The following is a 14,128-nucleotide window of genomic DNA, read 5'->3' as shown; positions in this document are numbered from 1 at the left end:
CCTAAGCGTTCCCTACCATGTTCATCAAACTAATTAGTTATTGAAAAGTACAGAAGATACTCTAGCTCAAGAGAAAAAAGTATCTTATTTTCACAGAATATGCCCATATTTCCTGAATCCTAATTTTATAAAATACTAGTATTTCTGCCAAGGTTATCATGATTATTGTACTAAATGGCTCTTTTTATTAGTTTGCAGGCTGAAATCGTCAGTCAGCTTTCTTACTCGACCAGATCGACCAAATCTTGCTTATCACAAACTAAAAGGCAGGAATCCTGGGGTTATTTTCCTTCCAGGCTTTAATTCAAATATGAATGGTCAGAAAGCAATGGCCCTTGAAGATTTCTGCAACTCTCTAGGTCATGCCTTCATCAGGTACATTCAGAACATCGTTTGTGAGAAAATGGAACAAGTGTCATGGGTTGGGGGAAGGAGTTCTAACAAAAATATGTAAACTTTGGCATTTGTTTTGGAATCCATGCTGTGCTGTACATAAGCTAAGAAGCATCTGTCTTCCATTTCAAATGTAGGCTTTCTATCTCTAGAGAGACTGAGGTAAATCAGGAGGATGTATTCTGAAAGTAATTAAGAAAATTCTCTGGTAAATTTCTGTAGTCTAGCCAATGCTATGTGTTACATTAAGGCTATCGGCAAAAAAATAGAAAGGAAAGAAAACCTTAGAAATTTTAGGTTTAGGACCTGGAGTTCTGATTTTTGTAAATTATCACCTATAAGCGTGCTTCTTAATAGCCAAAGCTTGTGAAGCTATCCAGTGCCTTCTGTGGGTTTCTGCACGTGCTTCGCGATACTGTCCTTTGATAGACTAGGTTGAATGCTGAGTTTCATAAGTCTTTGTAGTTGGGAATAGCGTTTGAAAGAGTTTGTACATTTTAAAAATACCTTTATGAAGTATGTTGTGTTTTGGCTGTAAGGGAAGTTCTTTGGGAAGTATCCTCGTAAATTTGGATATTGTTATATCAAATGGTAGGAGAACGCTGCATCACTTACTTTTATCTGTTGTATTTAAACTCGTTTTGTGTCATTTCTGGTGCTAGTGATATGCAGGACCAAGTAAGAAAATACCCAATGTGATATCTTGTCCCCTACTTAATTTCATTAAACAGTACTGTTTTGTTAGCTTCTGTGTTCCTGTAGACAGTACTATGAGTTTCATTTTGATGTTACTTTTTCAGATTTGATTATACAGGATGCGGAAGTTCAGATGGTAACTTTGAGGAATGTACAATTGGGAAGTGGAGAAAAGATGTTCTGACTATACTGGATGAACTTACAGATGGACCACAGGTTATATATTATTTTTAAATATAGAATGCTTTTTGCCCTCAAGGTAGATCATTAATCAAAAATATGCTGCAATAGTTCTGTTCAACAGTATCTTCTATTTAACAGCTTACACCTGCTCACTTTCAAGCTGAATCATTTGACAAGTCATATTTGTAGGACCTCTTTTGCAAGCAGGTAAATCACAAAATCATGGAAACATGGTTTGGCAAGAACTCCTGGAGGTTGTTTATTAAAGCCTCCTGCTAAGAGCAGAGCTGTCATTCTGGGGAGTCTGAGAAAGCCTTATGGTGGAGGTTCCACCTGACAGGGAACAGGGAGCTATTCCAATGCAGTACAGCCCTCTTCATGAAAAAGTGTCCCAATCCTATGCATTGATTAAAGGATTTGCAGGAATGTTACAAGTTAATATACTCTATATGATAAAATAGCTGTAAAAAAATCAGCAGAAGCAGCATTTTACTTTTTCAGTTGCTTTGGAAATGACTGTGAGAAACATGAAAGCTCCTGTTACCTGGAAATAACTAGTATCGCGTTTTAAAACAATTTTGTATTATGAATTGCTTTTGTTGACCTCTTTCACTGCACTGAGCCTTTACCATATGCGTTTATTTTAAGAAGGAAACATAAAGTGTGCGTGTGATACTGAATTATTTCAACTCTCATTTTGTTTGCAGTGTTTCAGTCTCAGACAGCAATAACCAGCCATGCCAAATAGAAAGAATAATAAAATACCAGATCCTGTGGTGCTTACTCAGGCAAAATTTCCACTGGAGGTGACAGCAGTTCTGCCTGGGTAAGGACAGCAGGATTATGCCCAAGATTTAAGTAGTTAAACAAAACCAAACGCGATGCTTAGTAGAAGAAAAAAATAATTAGTTGTTTCCTGTAAAAATAATACCTTATTTCCTCTCTTTTAAGATTCTGGTGGGCTCCAGCTTGGGTGGATGGCTGATGCTTCATGCTGCAATAGCACGCCCAGATAAAGTAGCTGCTCTAGTTGGAGTAGCTGTAGCAGCAGACCATCTTGTAACAACTTTTAAGAAGCTTCCCATTGAGGTAAATGCTGGTGGTTGACTTCTGTGCAATCTAAAAAAAATCTGTCAAGCATCTAAGAAATTCTGTTCAAACTGTACTTTTCCTGCAAGTATTCCAGCAATTTTTCCTTGTTTGTGGTGGAGGTAAGCTGAAAATTTACATTAATCTAAAAGTCTGAGAAACACTGTGCTTCTAGTATGAAGCTAGTGTGAAAGCTACCCAGAATGTGTTTATATTATTACTGTGGCACATAAGACATGAAGTCAGATCCCTGCAGTTCAGCAGTCCATTAGATTTCAGTGTTGAATATCTTATATTTGCATTCAAATTGGATCCTTGTGTTTTCAAGGATGGAGAAGTAGCTGCTAAAGCAATTGAGATGACATTTGATGAGATGAATCTGACAACAGGTTGTGTGTGTAGAAGGGGAATTCTTCAGATTAGTCTGTTTGTGAAGACTATTAAGATTTAGGTGGTGGGAAGACTCTTTGAGTTGCTTCCTTGATGATGATAATGTCCAGTCTTCAGGAAAGAAAACCATGTGTTATAATGTGACAAATAAACATGGCAATAAATATCTCATACTTCAGAATAATTAAAATATTTTCCTGAATTATTTTTTTTTTAAGGCACTGTGTAGTGACAGTATTGCTACTTAAGACTAAGGTAAGATTCTGGAAATAACAATATTTAGACACAGCTATTGTGGCAAAGACTCATCACTGGAAAATGGCTTTTTCCTAGGATTCTGCTCGTTTGAGATTCAGTGAACTGATTGAAGCCAGAGAGACTTACCATTTATTGTGGCTATACATCTTTCTCTTTCTGATAGGATTCACCAGTGAAATTAAGTTTCTCAGCCAGTATCTAATTAGATTAATTTTCAGGAGAGACATGCAGAGTAGCTTTTGTGACATGGTAGGGACTTTGTCTTCTCAGATGCTGGAAGGTGAACAGGAATATACCTTCTCTGCTGATAAAAAATAGATGAAGTGAAATCTTATGCCTGGGGAAGTTTTACTGCATTTAGAACAGAAACAGGTTGAGGCACTCTAAAGAGCTTGTAACATCTGTCTTGTCTATTCTTTGCTCTCTTTTTTTAGGTACAAAAAGAAATAGAAGAAAAAGGTGAATGGAAGTTTCCAACAAAGTACAGTGAGGACGGGTACTACTCCTTGAAATATGACTTTATCAGAGAAGCAGAAAATCACTGTGTGCTAAACAGTCCTATTCCTATAACATGTCCCATACGACTCATTCATGGAATGAAGGATAGTGATGTGCCTTGGCAGATCTCTATGCAAGTTGCTGATCGTGTTTTGAGCAAAGATGTGGATGTTATCCTTCGCAAAACTGGACAACATCGGATGAGTGAGAAGGAGGATAGGAAACTTCTTGTGAATACTGTTGATGATTTAATTGACAAACTGGCAACACTGGTGTAAGCTGCAGAGTAGCATACATGCATGAACTCTACACCTGACTCTTTTCCATGAGTAGCAGAAACCCTGTTCTTAAGATGATGCCAGGCCTCTGACTATCACAGTAGGAACTGAGCTTTATCTGCTGTTTCCTTACCTCTGTTGCATAAATACAGGTATTTTATTAATGCTGCATTTGCACAGACAGTCCCAAATGTGAAGGAGTGCTGCTGTTGTGTTCAGAACCTCTCCTTCACCACTTAAACCTTTTTTTGCAAGCTTCCTACACTTTTGTACTGAAATGTTGATTCATTTTTATTACTATTGGCCTGTACAGTAAAACTTTAATTTCCCATGTTTTTGACACCTTTTCAATATTGTCCTTTTGCTGTAACATTTTTGTACCTTATGTGTGAAACAATCTGTGCAAAGCAAAACATAACTTAAGTGTTTACTAAAGTTATTGCTAAGAGAAATAGTGAATAACATGAAGCATAATAAACAGATTTCAGATAAATTCCGATATGGTTCATAAGTACTGTTAAAACTAGGGGGGAAAAAAAGTGTAAGGCACACCCTGAAGGTGTGTTCGGGGCACTACGTAAGGAAGAAGGTACCTTCTAAGAACACAGGGTCTCAAAGTGCAGATGGACCTCTCTTATCTATGCTTGTCAGTAGGGTTTATGTCCTCTTCTCCAGGCTGTCTTTTTGTAATAGTTAATTTGTGGGTCTACTATTAAGGGAAGAATGTATAGTTTTGTTGTAAACTGAAACTGGATTAATACAGTGACTCTTTTTTAGTAACCTCTTTAAAGTGGGGAGTAGAGGGCCACAGGGCGTCACTGCCTCTTTTCTATGATGTGAGAACTATAGATTATTAGGAATAGTGTCTTCTAGAATTAGGAATTTGAGGTACATGATTGCAAGCCTGAGAACTTGTAACTGAAACTTGATAGTTGGATAATTCTTGTAATGTAAATCCTTAGAATTTAGTAGTAAATATTTAATTGCAAATGTGACTATTACCTGTTCTTTTTCCAAAAATGTGGTGCCATTCATACACTTGAAAGAGAGATGAGCTTACTTAGGTGAGAGAGTGGCATTAGTTCATGCTGGCCTTAATATGAAGCATCATCAGTCAGAAGTATATAATTGTTCCTGGCTTTACTATTTTAAGTAGTAAATAGCATCACTATTTCTAACTTAAAAGACTAAAACTCCTGGGTGTAAGGTATTTCTAGAGGGTTTGTTGTTTTCAGTGTTAGCATTGTTAGTAGAAGTACTAACTATGTACTAAGTCTAAGTACTAACTCTATGCTAAAGTATAGAGTTTTGCAGAGATAGTGTTTTTTAATTTAAAAAAAAATCCAAATAACTAAAAAAACCAAAACTAAAAACAAAACAAAAATACCCTAAATTTTAGATGAGTTTCTGTGAAATACGGTTTATTTAGGCTTCGATACTGTATTACTGTGATGTAAAAAAATTTTAATTCTGGTACGAGAATAAAAAATTCGGCTCTAATTTAGATGCAAACCTTCTAACTTGAGTGTACAAATTCCCTAATTCAATTCAGGTAGCTCAAGATACTTGTTTGAGAAATTACATCATTCCATGAAATTTTGTTTCCAAGTATTTCTGTTTCTGAAGGGAGCAGACTTTTTCTGTCTGTATGAATATGCAATTCACTACTTTCTATAGCTTTAAAACCTCTTGAATAGGTATTTTACTTTTGAGAAAAATTAATTCAGATAACTCACGCAAGTTGCTCAACCACTTCCATTCCTGAAGGTTGAGCGGTGTTCATCTTTATGTATTGTTAAACCGTTGTCCTCTTTATATGCATCTAATAAAGCCTGAAATACAGATTTTGTGAGTTTTAAAGACAGAGTCAAATCAAAATTAAGTTACTTCAAAACTTTCTGATCTTAGCTTACCTGTGACAATTTTTTAATCCACTTCTGTCAAAACTCTTAGATTGCTTTGCCTCTTAATGGAAGAAAAAGTTGAAAAAAGGGGACTGCAGTAATTCCAAAATAATTAATTTTAATTAAGATGCAAAGTTACCAATTGTGATAGAAGTACTTTTTGTTCACATGTATTAAAGTTATTTCAATAACTGAAAAGTTTTGAGCTTTTTTTTTTTTATTGGGTGTTACACGCATAAACATTCAATTGAACTGTAGTACTTCAGACACGGAAAAAGTCTTTATATGTCTGCATAAACTGTAGCTGTGTATCTTGAAAAAGTTGCATTGTATTCATTCAAAGCTTCACCTTAGTTTTTATTAATAATTGGTACTTCATGGATAAGATCTTTTTGTTACAATGCCTTAGAGCAAGGTAGCTGAAAACAAATGTGAAGGGGAGCAGTTGTGAGAGAGGTTTATTTGTTTGGTGGTGGTGTTTGTTGTGGGTTTTTTCCCCCCAGTATTTGTAATAACATTAGGTAGGAGAAGGCAGCATAACAGGGTTGACACAATTGTTGAGGATATAAAACTGAAGCATCAATTGCTCAAACCACAGCGTTACTGAAAATTAATCCTTGGGTGTCTTTTTTCACTGTGTGCCACTTGTTTTGTAGTTCTCTTTTCCTTCTCTGCTTGCTAAATGGAGATTAGTGGTAGCATTTACATTACAGGTACACCCAAAATTTGCTACACACTGTAAATGTAAAGTAAAATGATGATACTTTCTTCACAGAGATGGTATTCTGGATAGTATTTTGAGATTCAGTGAATACTAGTGCTCTTCTCTGTGTTCACGTACCATTTTCTAAACTCAGTCTATATTCCTAAATAGGAAGAGGTGGCTCTGAGGTAGGCCTTATGCAGACAGACTTTTTCTTCTAACTTTGCCACAGTAATTCCATTGATATTTCTCTGCAAGCATGGCGTTTTCCTTGTGTTCATGCTGGACATCACTAGCATTTTGATTACTGTCAACTTGGCATGTTCAGATGTCTGAAAGAAGGGATCGATGACAACCAGGGAGATTTACATCCTACCTGTGACTAGCTCTTGACTCAACAGGAACTTTTGACAATCTTGAATAATGTGATATTCACATACTACGATGTCATTCCAGTTTGGTACTATGTTTTATCCCCTAAGTTAATGCCTGTGGCATCTCTTTCATCTTTGCTGGTAGATGTCCAGATAGTGAGTTATTTTCAGTATTAGCCATGTTTAAAAACAAGTATTTCATTCCTCTGTAGAAATAGTGTATTAAACAAGGGTACTATGTATTTGGAAAATTCTGCAGGGTGCAAATTATAAAAATCCTTTGTAATGAATTCTTATGTTTGGGGTTTTTTTACAGACTTCCAGTTTGCTGTCAAATACAAAATATGTTTTGTCAACATATAACATACATTTCCTCAGCAATCAGGTGGATTCGCAGGAAACGATCGGTGCCTTATGCTTTGAAATTTACCAACTCTATCTTGTGCTGCCTGGGGGGTTGGTTTTCTCTGAATACTTCAATCTATGCTTAATTAATTTCAGCAACACTCTTCGCTTAAGTTGTTAGCGTTCCCGTGGTCTTTCACATGTGGCAGGTCTGAAAATGACTTCTGGGCTCATCTGTCACTGAGTGTGGTATGGACATGTTGGGGCTGACACTGCTGGCACAGGGCAAGGAAGCTCTGGACACTAACTGAGCTACTCAGCTGCTTGTGGTGTTGATTTTGATCAAACAGTACTAGTTGACAAGCACCAAGAGGTATTTGTCTTCTATGTAATAATGAAACTACAAACCATTAACTCCTGCTGAGGAGTTAGTTACAGTCATTCAAGCTTCATGAGGAAGTAACAAAAAGCTCTTATGGCTAGGCGGGAAGCTTGATTAGCATATACTACTAAATAAGCAGGCAATAGTTTTCATTAAAAAGAAACAAAAGCATTACCAGCTGCCCTCAACTGTCCTTGCTTCCTTACCACCATTTTCGTTTCGGATCTGTTGCAAAATCAAACTACTTGAGACTTAACTTGTGAAACGAACTATTCTGCTTTCTAAAAAGGAAGAAGATGGCGAGGTATGCTTTCCTGTGTTTGAGATTAAGCTCTGCAATAGACAGTGTGTTTTGAAAGAGTCTCTAAAGCTTATTCAACTTGTTTCCTAATAAACAGGTGCTCATATTCTGTGGATATTGAGCTGTACTAATGCAACTTTATATACATGTATTTTTATCTTGTCAAGTATTCTACTTGTTCTGTCTCTTCTGTTGTTTGACTTTGTATGGCACACTTCAGCCGATTTTTAGCAGGTTTTTTTGTGTTGAATGGTATTAAGTGTTTCATGTAGTTTCAGTTTAGCTAACTTATTTTCTCTTGTATCAACGCTAAATGCAAAGCAAGCAGTGTTCACAAAAAAACCTAGCCGGACAGTTCTTAGAAGAACTGCCTCCTGCTGTTTCATTTTTATGTTAATTTTGATTGCGTGCTCTCTTGGACACACTGTTATTCAATGGGGATAAGAGATTTATGGTACCATACTTTTCATATTGAATTAAAATGTGCACAGAGAGAAAATTTCAACCAGCTATGTGTCTGCAGATGCTCAAATGTTTTCAATGCTCTAATCATACTGTGATACAGAGCTACGACGTTTTCTGAATGAGTGCCTTGGTCAGAGTCGCTACATTAGGTCTGTTGCTTGTCATTTCTCCTTGGCTGCCATCCCCTCCTCTGGGTGGGGCTGGGGGGGACAAACCCAAGAACTGGGAGGGAAAATTGTGTCCTGAGGAATAATGAGATTTGAACTTCCATGTTTTTTAAGTTACTCAGTTGTGCTGTCATAGAGAGGCTTACCTTACACTTTCAGATTTTTTTTTTTCTTATATATATATAAGGATAAAGGCTACCCTGAAAATAGAGGGTTGTATGTTTCATCTGTTGCTAAGATCAGCGATCTCTGCTTTGAGCTGATTACAAAGTCAGATGTGTGACAATGAAGAATTTTCACTAAAACTTGGTGAAAGTTCAACAACTGTGTAAGGAATGTATACAGAAATAGCAAAAATCAGTGTGCACTCTCACTCTTCCACCGTTGCTCTCAAGCCCAGCAGGGACAGGAAAGGCAGAGGGAACTCAGCTATTCTGTTTAATAGCAGGCAGCTTGCTATGTACACGGTTTTAATGCCACTGTGCATGTTGCTTTTCTCCTGGCAGGTGGTTTCTAGGGGAAGAGATAACTGTAATGGTTGGGAAGAAGAGGCAGAGATGAAGGACAAAAATACACTGCTCGCAGATTTACTGCTTGTAGGTCAGTTTTTATAGCTCAGATTTACTTCGTCACTGTAGGACCTCATCTCTCTTCAATACATATTTGCCTAGAACAGAAGGATGTTGGTTACAGCCTTGGCCACGTTATGCATAAATCTAAATTACAGGACCTATTGCAGTCTAGTTGCAGGCTTGACCTTGTATTTCTCTTTCAAGTCCTGCATATGTATGTTGCAGGGTCCAATGCTTCTACTCCATTAAGGAGAAATGGGCACCTTCCATACGACGCGGTAATTGGAGCTTGCAAACTGCTCATGGGTGAGGAATAGACATGCTCACAGCCTGCGACAGTGTCTTGATTTGTGTTTGGCAAGGAGCTTCGGCTAGCTCTGCATTTGTATTTGGAATGAAGAGCAAATGACAGCTGCTAAAGCTTCCAGTCACTTGGTTCTGAAACTAAAATACAAATTTAAAATGTTTTTAGGCCAGCACGTGAAAGGTTGTGTTCTTTTTGGGCCTTCTGACCTGCACCATGCCGTCCGCTTGCCTCCCACGTGGCAACACGAGAAGGTCACTGCTGCTGCCTGTCAGGGTGGAAGCAGGTGCTCCTATCTGTGGCAAAGGTATGATGAACAGTAGCACACTTAAAGGTTGGAGCGTTGTAAATGGCCTGCCCAGATTTTGGTCCTGGAAAAGCAATCCCTGAAGGACACACGCTGCATGGGATCAGGTCTGGGCTTTATGAGAATCCTCTCCTTTGCTTCTGTATTGCATATGGTTTGCTGGCAGAAAGCGCACCAGAGTGTGCTAGTCCTTAGGAGAGCGACTCTTGAAAAAGGAGTAAAGATGATGGCAAAGCTAAATCCCTGATCATAAAAAGCATTTATTTAGTTAGGGGATTTGATCTTTTTTTGTTTGTTTGTAAACTGTTTTTGTTGGGGACAGATAAAAAATTGATATGATGAAATGTGTTGTTTTTCTTTCAAGGAGTCTGTCAATCCAGCACAAGACTTAAAAGATCCTGAGAATTAAAATGCACAATGTACCTCCAAGGTCATCTTGCATATCGGGAATGCTGGCAATGATATCCACAGGGATTGGTTTCCAGTGATAAGTGCTAACTGTTTCTGCTGGCGAGCTGTCTCGAAGGTGGTCAACAACTTAGGAATCCCAGAAACACTTCTGGTCATGGCAGCCTTGGGAGCTGCCTTGCTCTGCAGACCAGAGTTGTCAGTGCATTCTGTTCTGTCCCACGAATAGGAAGGTCCTTCCTTCCTGAATTACTTTGCTTTTAATCCCAAACTCGAGGTGTTCAAACTATGCGCTTGCTTGGAACTTACCATTTTCAGAGCTGCCAAAGAAGCCCTTTTGCAGGTGAAGGAGAAGATGCTTACTTAAGTTAGCACTTTTTGGTTTTAAGGGTCTCTAGTTTTTAGATTTCTAATTAATGGGGAAGTCAGAATTTTTAAAACTAATATCATCTCCCAGTTCTGCTGTCTCTGCCACCAGGTTTGCACCGTGAAAAAGATGGCAATATTCCAGTGGCTTCCTTTTTCCCCTAACCTGACTAGTTCTCATGTATAGAATATCTCCAGGTATCTCATGACAGAGCAAGGCCAAGAATAAAACCAAAGGTCTGCAGAGCACTTACCTGGCCCTGCAGCTCCCTGAAAAAGGTCCTGCGCTTGTACTGAGCTTGTACTGAACCTTAACATCCTCTCTGCAACGCTCGAAAATGTGACATCACGGCGTAGGCGGGTATGCGGGGAGCATCTTTCAGCAGCCCTTCAGAAGCTTCCTTGTGAAGACAGGTGCTGTAAACTGTTTTACAGCTTTGGAAAATTTCCTGTTTGTTTGTTTTGTTTTTAACTTGTTTATGAAAGGTCCATTATTGCACAGTGGCACACCTGGGAAATGGAGCCTGGACTTCCCAGTTATTCTAATTGCTGGATAGCTTTGTCTGATGGGAATTGACCCAGCATACTTTGAAAGATAGTGCTTTGGGATGGCTGAAATACCAGGCTCTTTCTAAGGAGTGAATTGCCGAAGAGCAAATCTAACAAAGGTTAAGGGTTGCTCCGTAGCAGGGTAAGTTTTACTTTTCCCTCCATGTTCCAGTGGGAAGACACTGAAAGCTGTCAAGTTACCTGGGTCTAAACATGGGTAGTGACCTAATTAATGTCAGTTTTGTTGTTGTTGGCAGCATTAGTTTATAGATTGATGAAGATTTTTAAATTTATAGGGTAATATGGTGATTATCATAGCCCTTACAGGCACTACTTCAAGTATTGAAGCTTCGCCTCTATTTTTAGTCCTAAGTAAGTTCCAATCTTGTGTTGCCAAGAAAAAAATAAGAAGAGAAAATCCATTGGAAGCAGTAGGTGAAGTGCTCGAATGGTAGTACCTTTGCTGCTGAAAACCTTCTCCCTTCTTCCACATCACATTCCTAGTCATCAGGCTTTAATATGCCTGTGTCCAGCAAAAGGAACTCCAGTTCATTCAGGTCTTTGCTTTGTAGCCACATGTGCTTGCCATTTCTTAGCTTCTGATTTTGGTGAGCTAAACAGACAATCTTTCTGAAATTATTACTGCAAAGGCTCTGATTATCAGTCCTCTGGTTACTGGAGGGACTATTTAAATTTATGTCATTCTTTCACCACTTTTTCTGGAGAATGGTTGTCAGAACTGGATATGATATTCCCATTGCTATTGCACCTCCTGGGTTTTATTCAGCCAAGGCCTTCGGCCACAGTGTCTTACCCAGCATCTGTGCCCACCTGCTTCCATCACCCTCTGCATTTTTTTTAACATCTGCTTTTTCATAGGACAGAGTGCTACATTCTGAAAAGCACTTTTCTGACTATGGCTAGACTTTGGCTGCAGTGAGATACATTTTTGGCTGCTTTCAGGTTAGACTGCCTTCATGGAGATTTCTTTATCTTTGTTGTTTACTATCACAGCTTGCATCAGCTGGGATCTTCTTGGGAGTCCGGTCTTTTTTTGTGACTTCTAATAACATATTAAATAGTTCAGGCCTGAGAACACATTCTTGTACAAACTGAATAAAAATATACACAACCATTAATGATTTTTCAGTTACAGTCATATTATAGGACCTACTAGTTAGCCAGCTTTAATCACTTTAATGTGCCATGTTGTTTCAGAATCAGTTTAGTTCCCTAATTAACGTGTCATGCAGTAGCCAACTCTAACGTATTACAGAGCTTTTAGTAAATTGCATCAACACTGTCGCTTTAAAAAAAAAAAAATCATTCCATTGTTTTTCCCGGATTGATGGCACAGAAGCAGGCTTATGATTTGATTACTCATACTTTGGAAATACTGGGGGGGGGGGGCTGGCATTTTTCCAGCCCTCTGCAGCTTTCCTGGTTTCCAAAGCCTTATTAAAAATTGATATTGATGGACAAGCTTGCTTTTCAGCTTTCAATGTATGGAACAGTCCCTCGAGAACAGGTTGTATAGCCAACATCTGTGAAGGGGGAGACCTCTGCTCTGCAGCTCGAGATAGTTAAATTACCCATCCCTGTCCCCCAGATAGGAAACAGGGTCAGAGGCGGATGCAAAGCTAGGAGGCTTTCATGAAACCTCATTGCCAGCGAGCACTGAACACCCTGGTGTGACCAGAAACAGCCAAGCAACCCAGGTAGCTCCCTTCTAAACAGAAGAACGCAAAAAGATCTAAAAGTGCAAAATAAAACTTCTTATTCTGTGTGGGACCGGCCAAAGAGTGTGAGGCCCGGCCCTTAACAGTTGCTTGGATGGAAAGGATGTCAAATTTGTGTGCTGCCTTTTATTGTTGCAGCTGCACTTTACTCCTCCTCTGATCTCCGGGCTTGGTTTGCAGTCTTGGTTCCTGCGCATTTGCTGTGCCTTCAGCAGCGCGTTCGCTGGGACGGAAAAGTGCTCAAGCAGTGGCCCTGTCACGTAGCATGCTCCGAGTTATGTAAGCAAGTGTTTCATAGGGTTTTAAAACTACCAGCGCAGAGAAGAGAAAGCACTAAATGAAATGCCAGTGGAGGACAACAATGAATTAGGTCAGCTATTAAATTTTTCATCTCTTGAGTCTGCTCAGGCCCAGCAGCATCCAAAGCAGTATAAATCTGAGAATTCATGGTCTTAAAATGAGTAAGTAATGGATGAAGAGACCATTAGGAGATAGATATACAAGGAGCTGTATTCCTTTACCCCTTTTTATTCTTTTTAAATGCAGCAGAAGGACTTCTGTTGGCAAAGCTGATTGTGCATCCACCTCAGGTTTATCAACCTCCTTTCATATCAAGCTAAACATGAATCATTTGCCAAAAGGGAACTACCTCATAGCAGGGTGGATAATACAGCATGGATGAAAGACATTTGACAAAGTCTGGTGCAACCCAGAGAGGACCAAAATGATTTTATTTAATAAACCTGTACAAATCAGAACAGAAGAAAAGTCCCTTGTCTTACCTTTCCTTCTCTTCCCCTCCTATCACCGCAGTGGTATAATCAAAATTTAAACTACTGTACATGGGCATAGCTCCCTTGCTATCACTGGAGGGATGCTGACTCATACCAGCAGAAAATACGATCCTCATGTTTTATAGTAGGTTTGCTAGTTTTCGGTGATTTCCCCTTGGTTTCAGTGGTTCAAGTTGTTTTCTCAGGACGCTATTGCACTCTTTGATAGCTTAATATATACTAATGATAGGGTAATAATGATATTCTACTACCTGCCTTCTCTTCCTTGACTTTTCATCCTATTGCCCGCTTGTTGAAACTTTCTATCAGCTCTCCAACGGGGAAGAGGAGAAACTGTTTTTCACGCTCTAAGCCTGTTAGCATCGCGATGCAGAACGGGGAGAAAAAGGTTTTCCTTCTGCTTTGGGATTAAAAACAACGGAGATGAGATGCGCAGCGATTTCTGTTACCTTCGTTTAAGCGAGTGAAGTCTGGTGAAGTCCCTCTGTTTGTGTTCCTGGCCATCTGGCACAGGGGGGCTCGGTGCCGTTCGGGCTGGTGCGGACTAGGTGGAGGGAAGCGGAGCCTGCAGGGCCAGCAGCGCGGGGCGGGGGGACGGTGCGTGCAAACAGGCTGCAGATGGGCGAGACGGGCAGCATCCCCAGGCGGTGGCGGAGGAGGCAG

The 14,128-nt window shown here is 39.3% G+C and overlaps 1 protein-coding gene across 1 annotated transcript; it reads left to right on the top strand.

Annotated features, from left to right (window-relative positions):
* Positions 1 to 152: 152 nt before the first annotated feature.
* Positions 153 to 3,785, top strand: ABHD10 (abhydrolase domain containing 10; the record flags this gene model as incomplete). Its single annotated transcript, XM_010293105.1, has 4 exons — positions 153 to 375; positions 1,194 to 1,305; positions 2,224 to 2,361; positions 3,444 to 3,785. Coding segments are annotated over 4 exons (815 nt in total), but the record flags the coding sequence as incomplete, so codon positions are not given.
* Positions 3,786 to 14,128: the final 10,343 nt, after the last annotated feature.

Source organism: Phaethon lepturus, unplaced genomic scaffold (genome assembly GCF_000687285.1).
Source record: "Phaethon lepturus isolate BGI_N335 unplaced genomic scaffold, ASM68728v1 scaffold20858, whole genome shotgun sequence".
NCBI classification, from domain to species: domain Eukaryota; kingdom Metazoa; phylum Chordata; class Aves; order Phaethontiformes; family Phaethontidae; genus Phaethon; species Phaethon lepturus.
The sequence above is the reverse complement of the archived record's forward strand: the minus strand, read 5'-3'. Positions and strand labels throughout refer to the sequence as shown.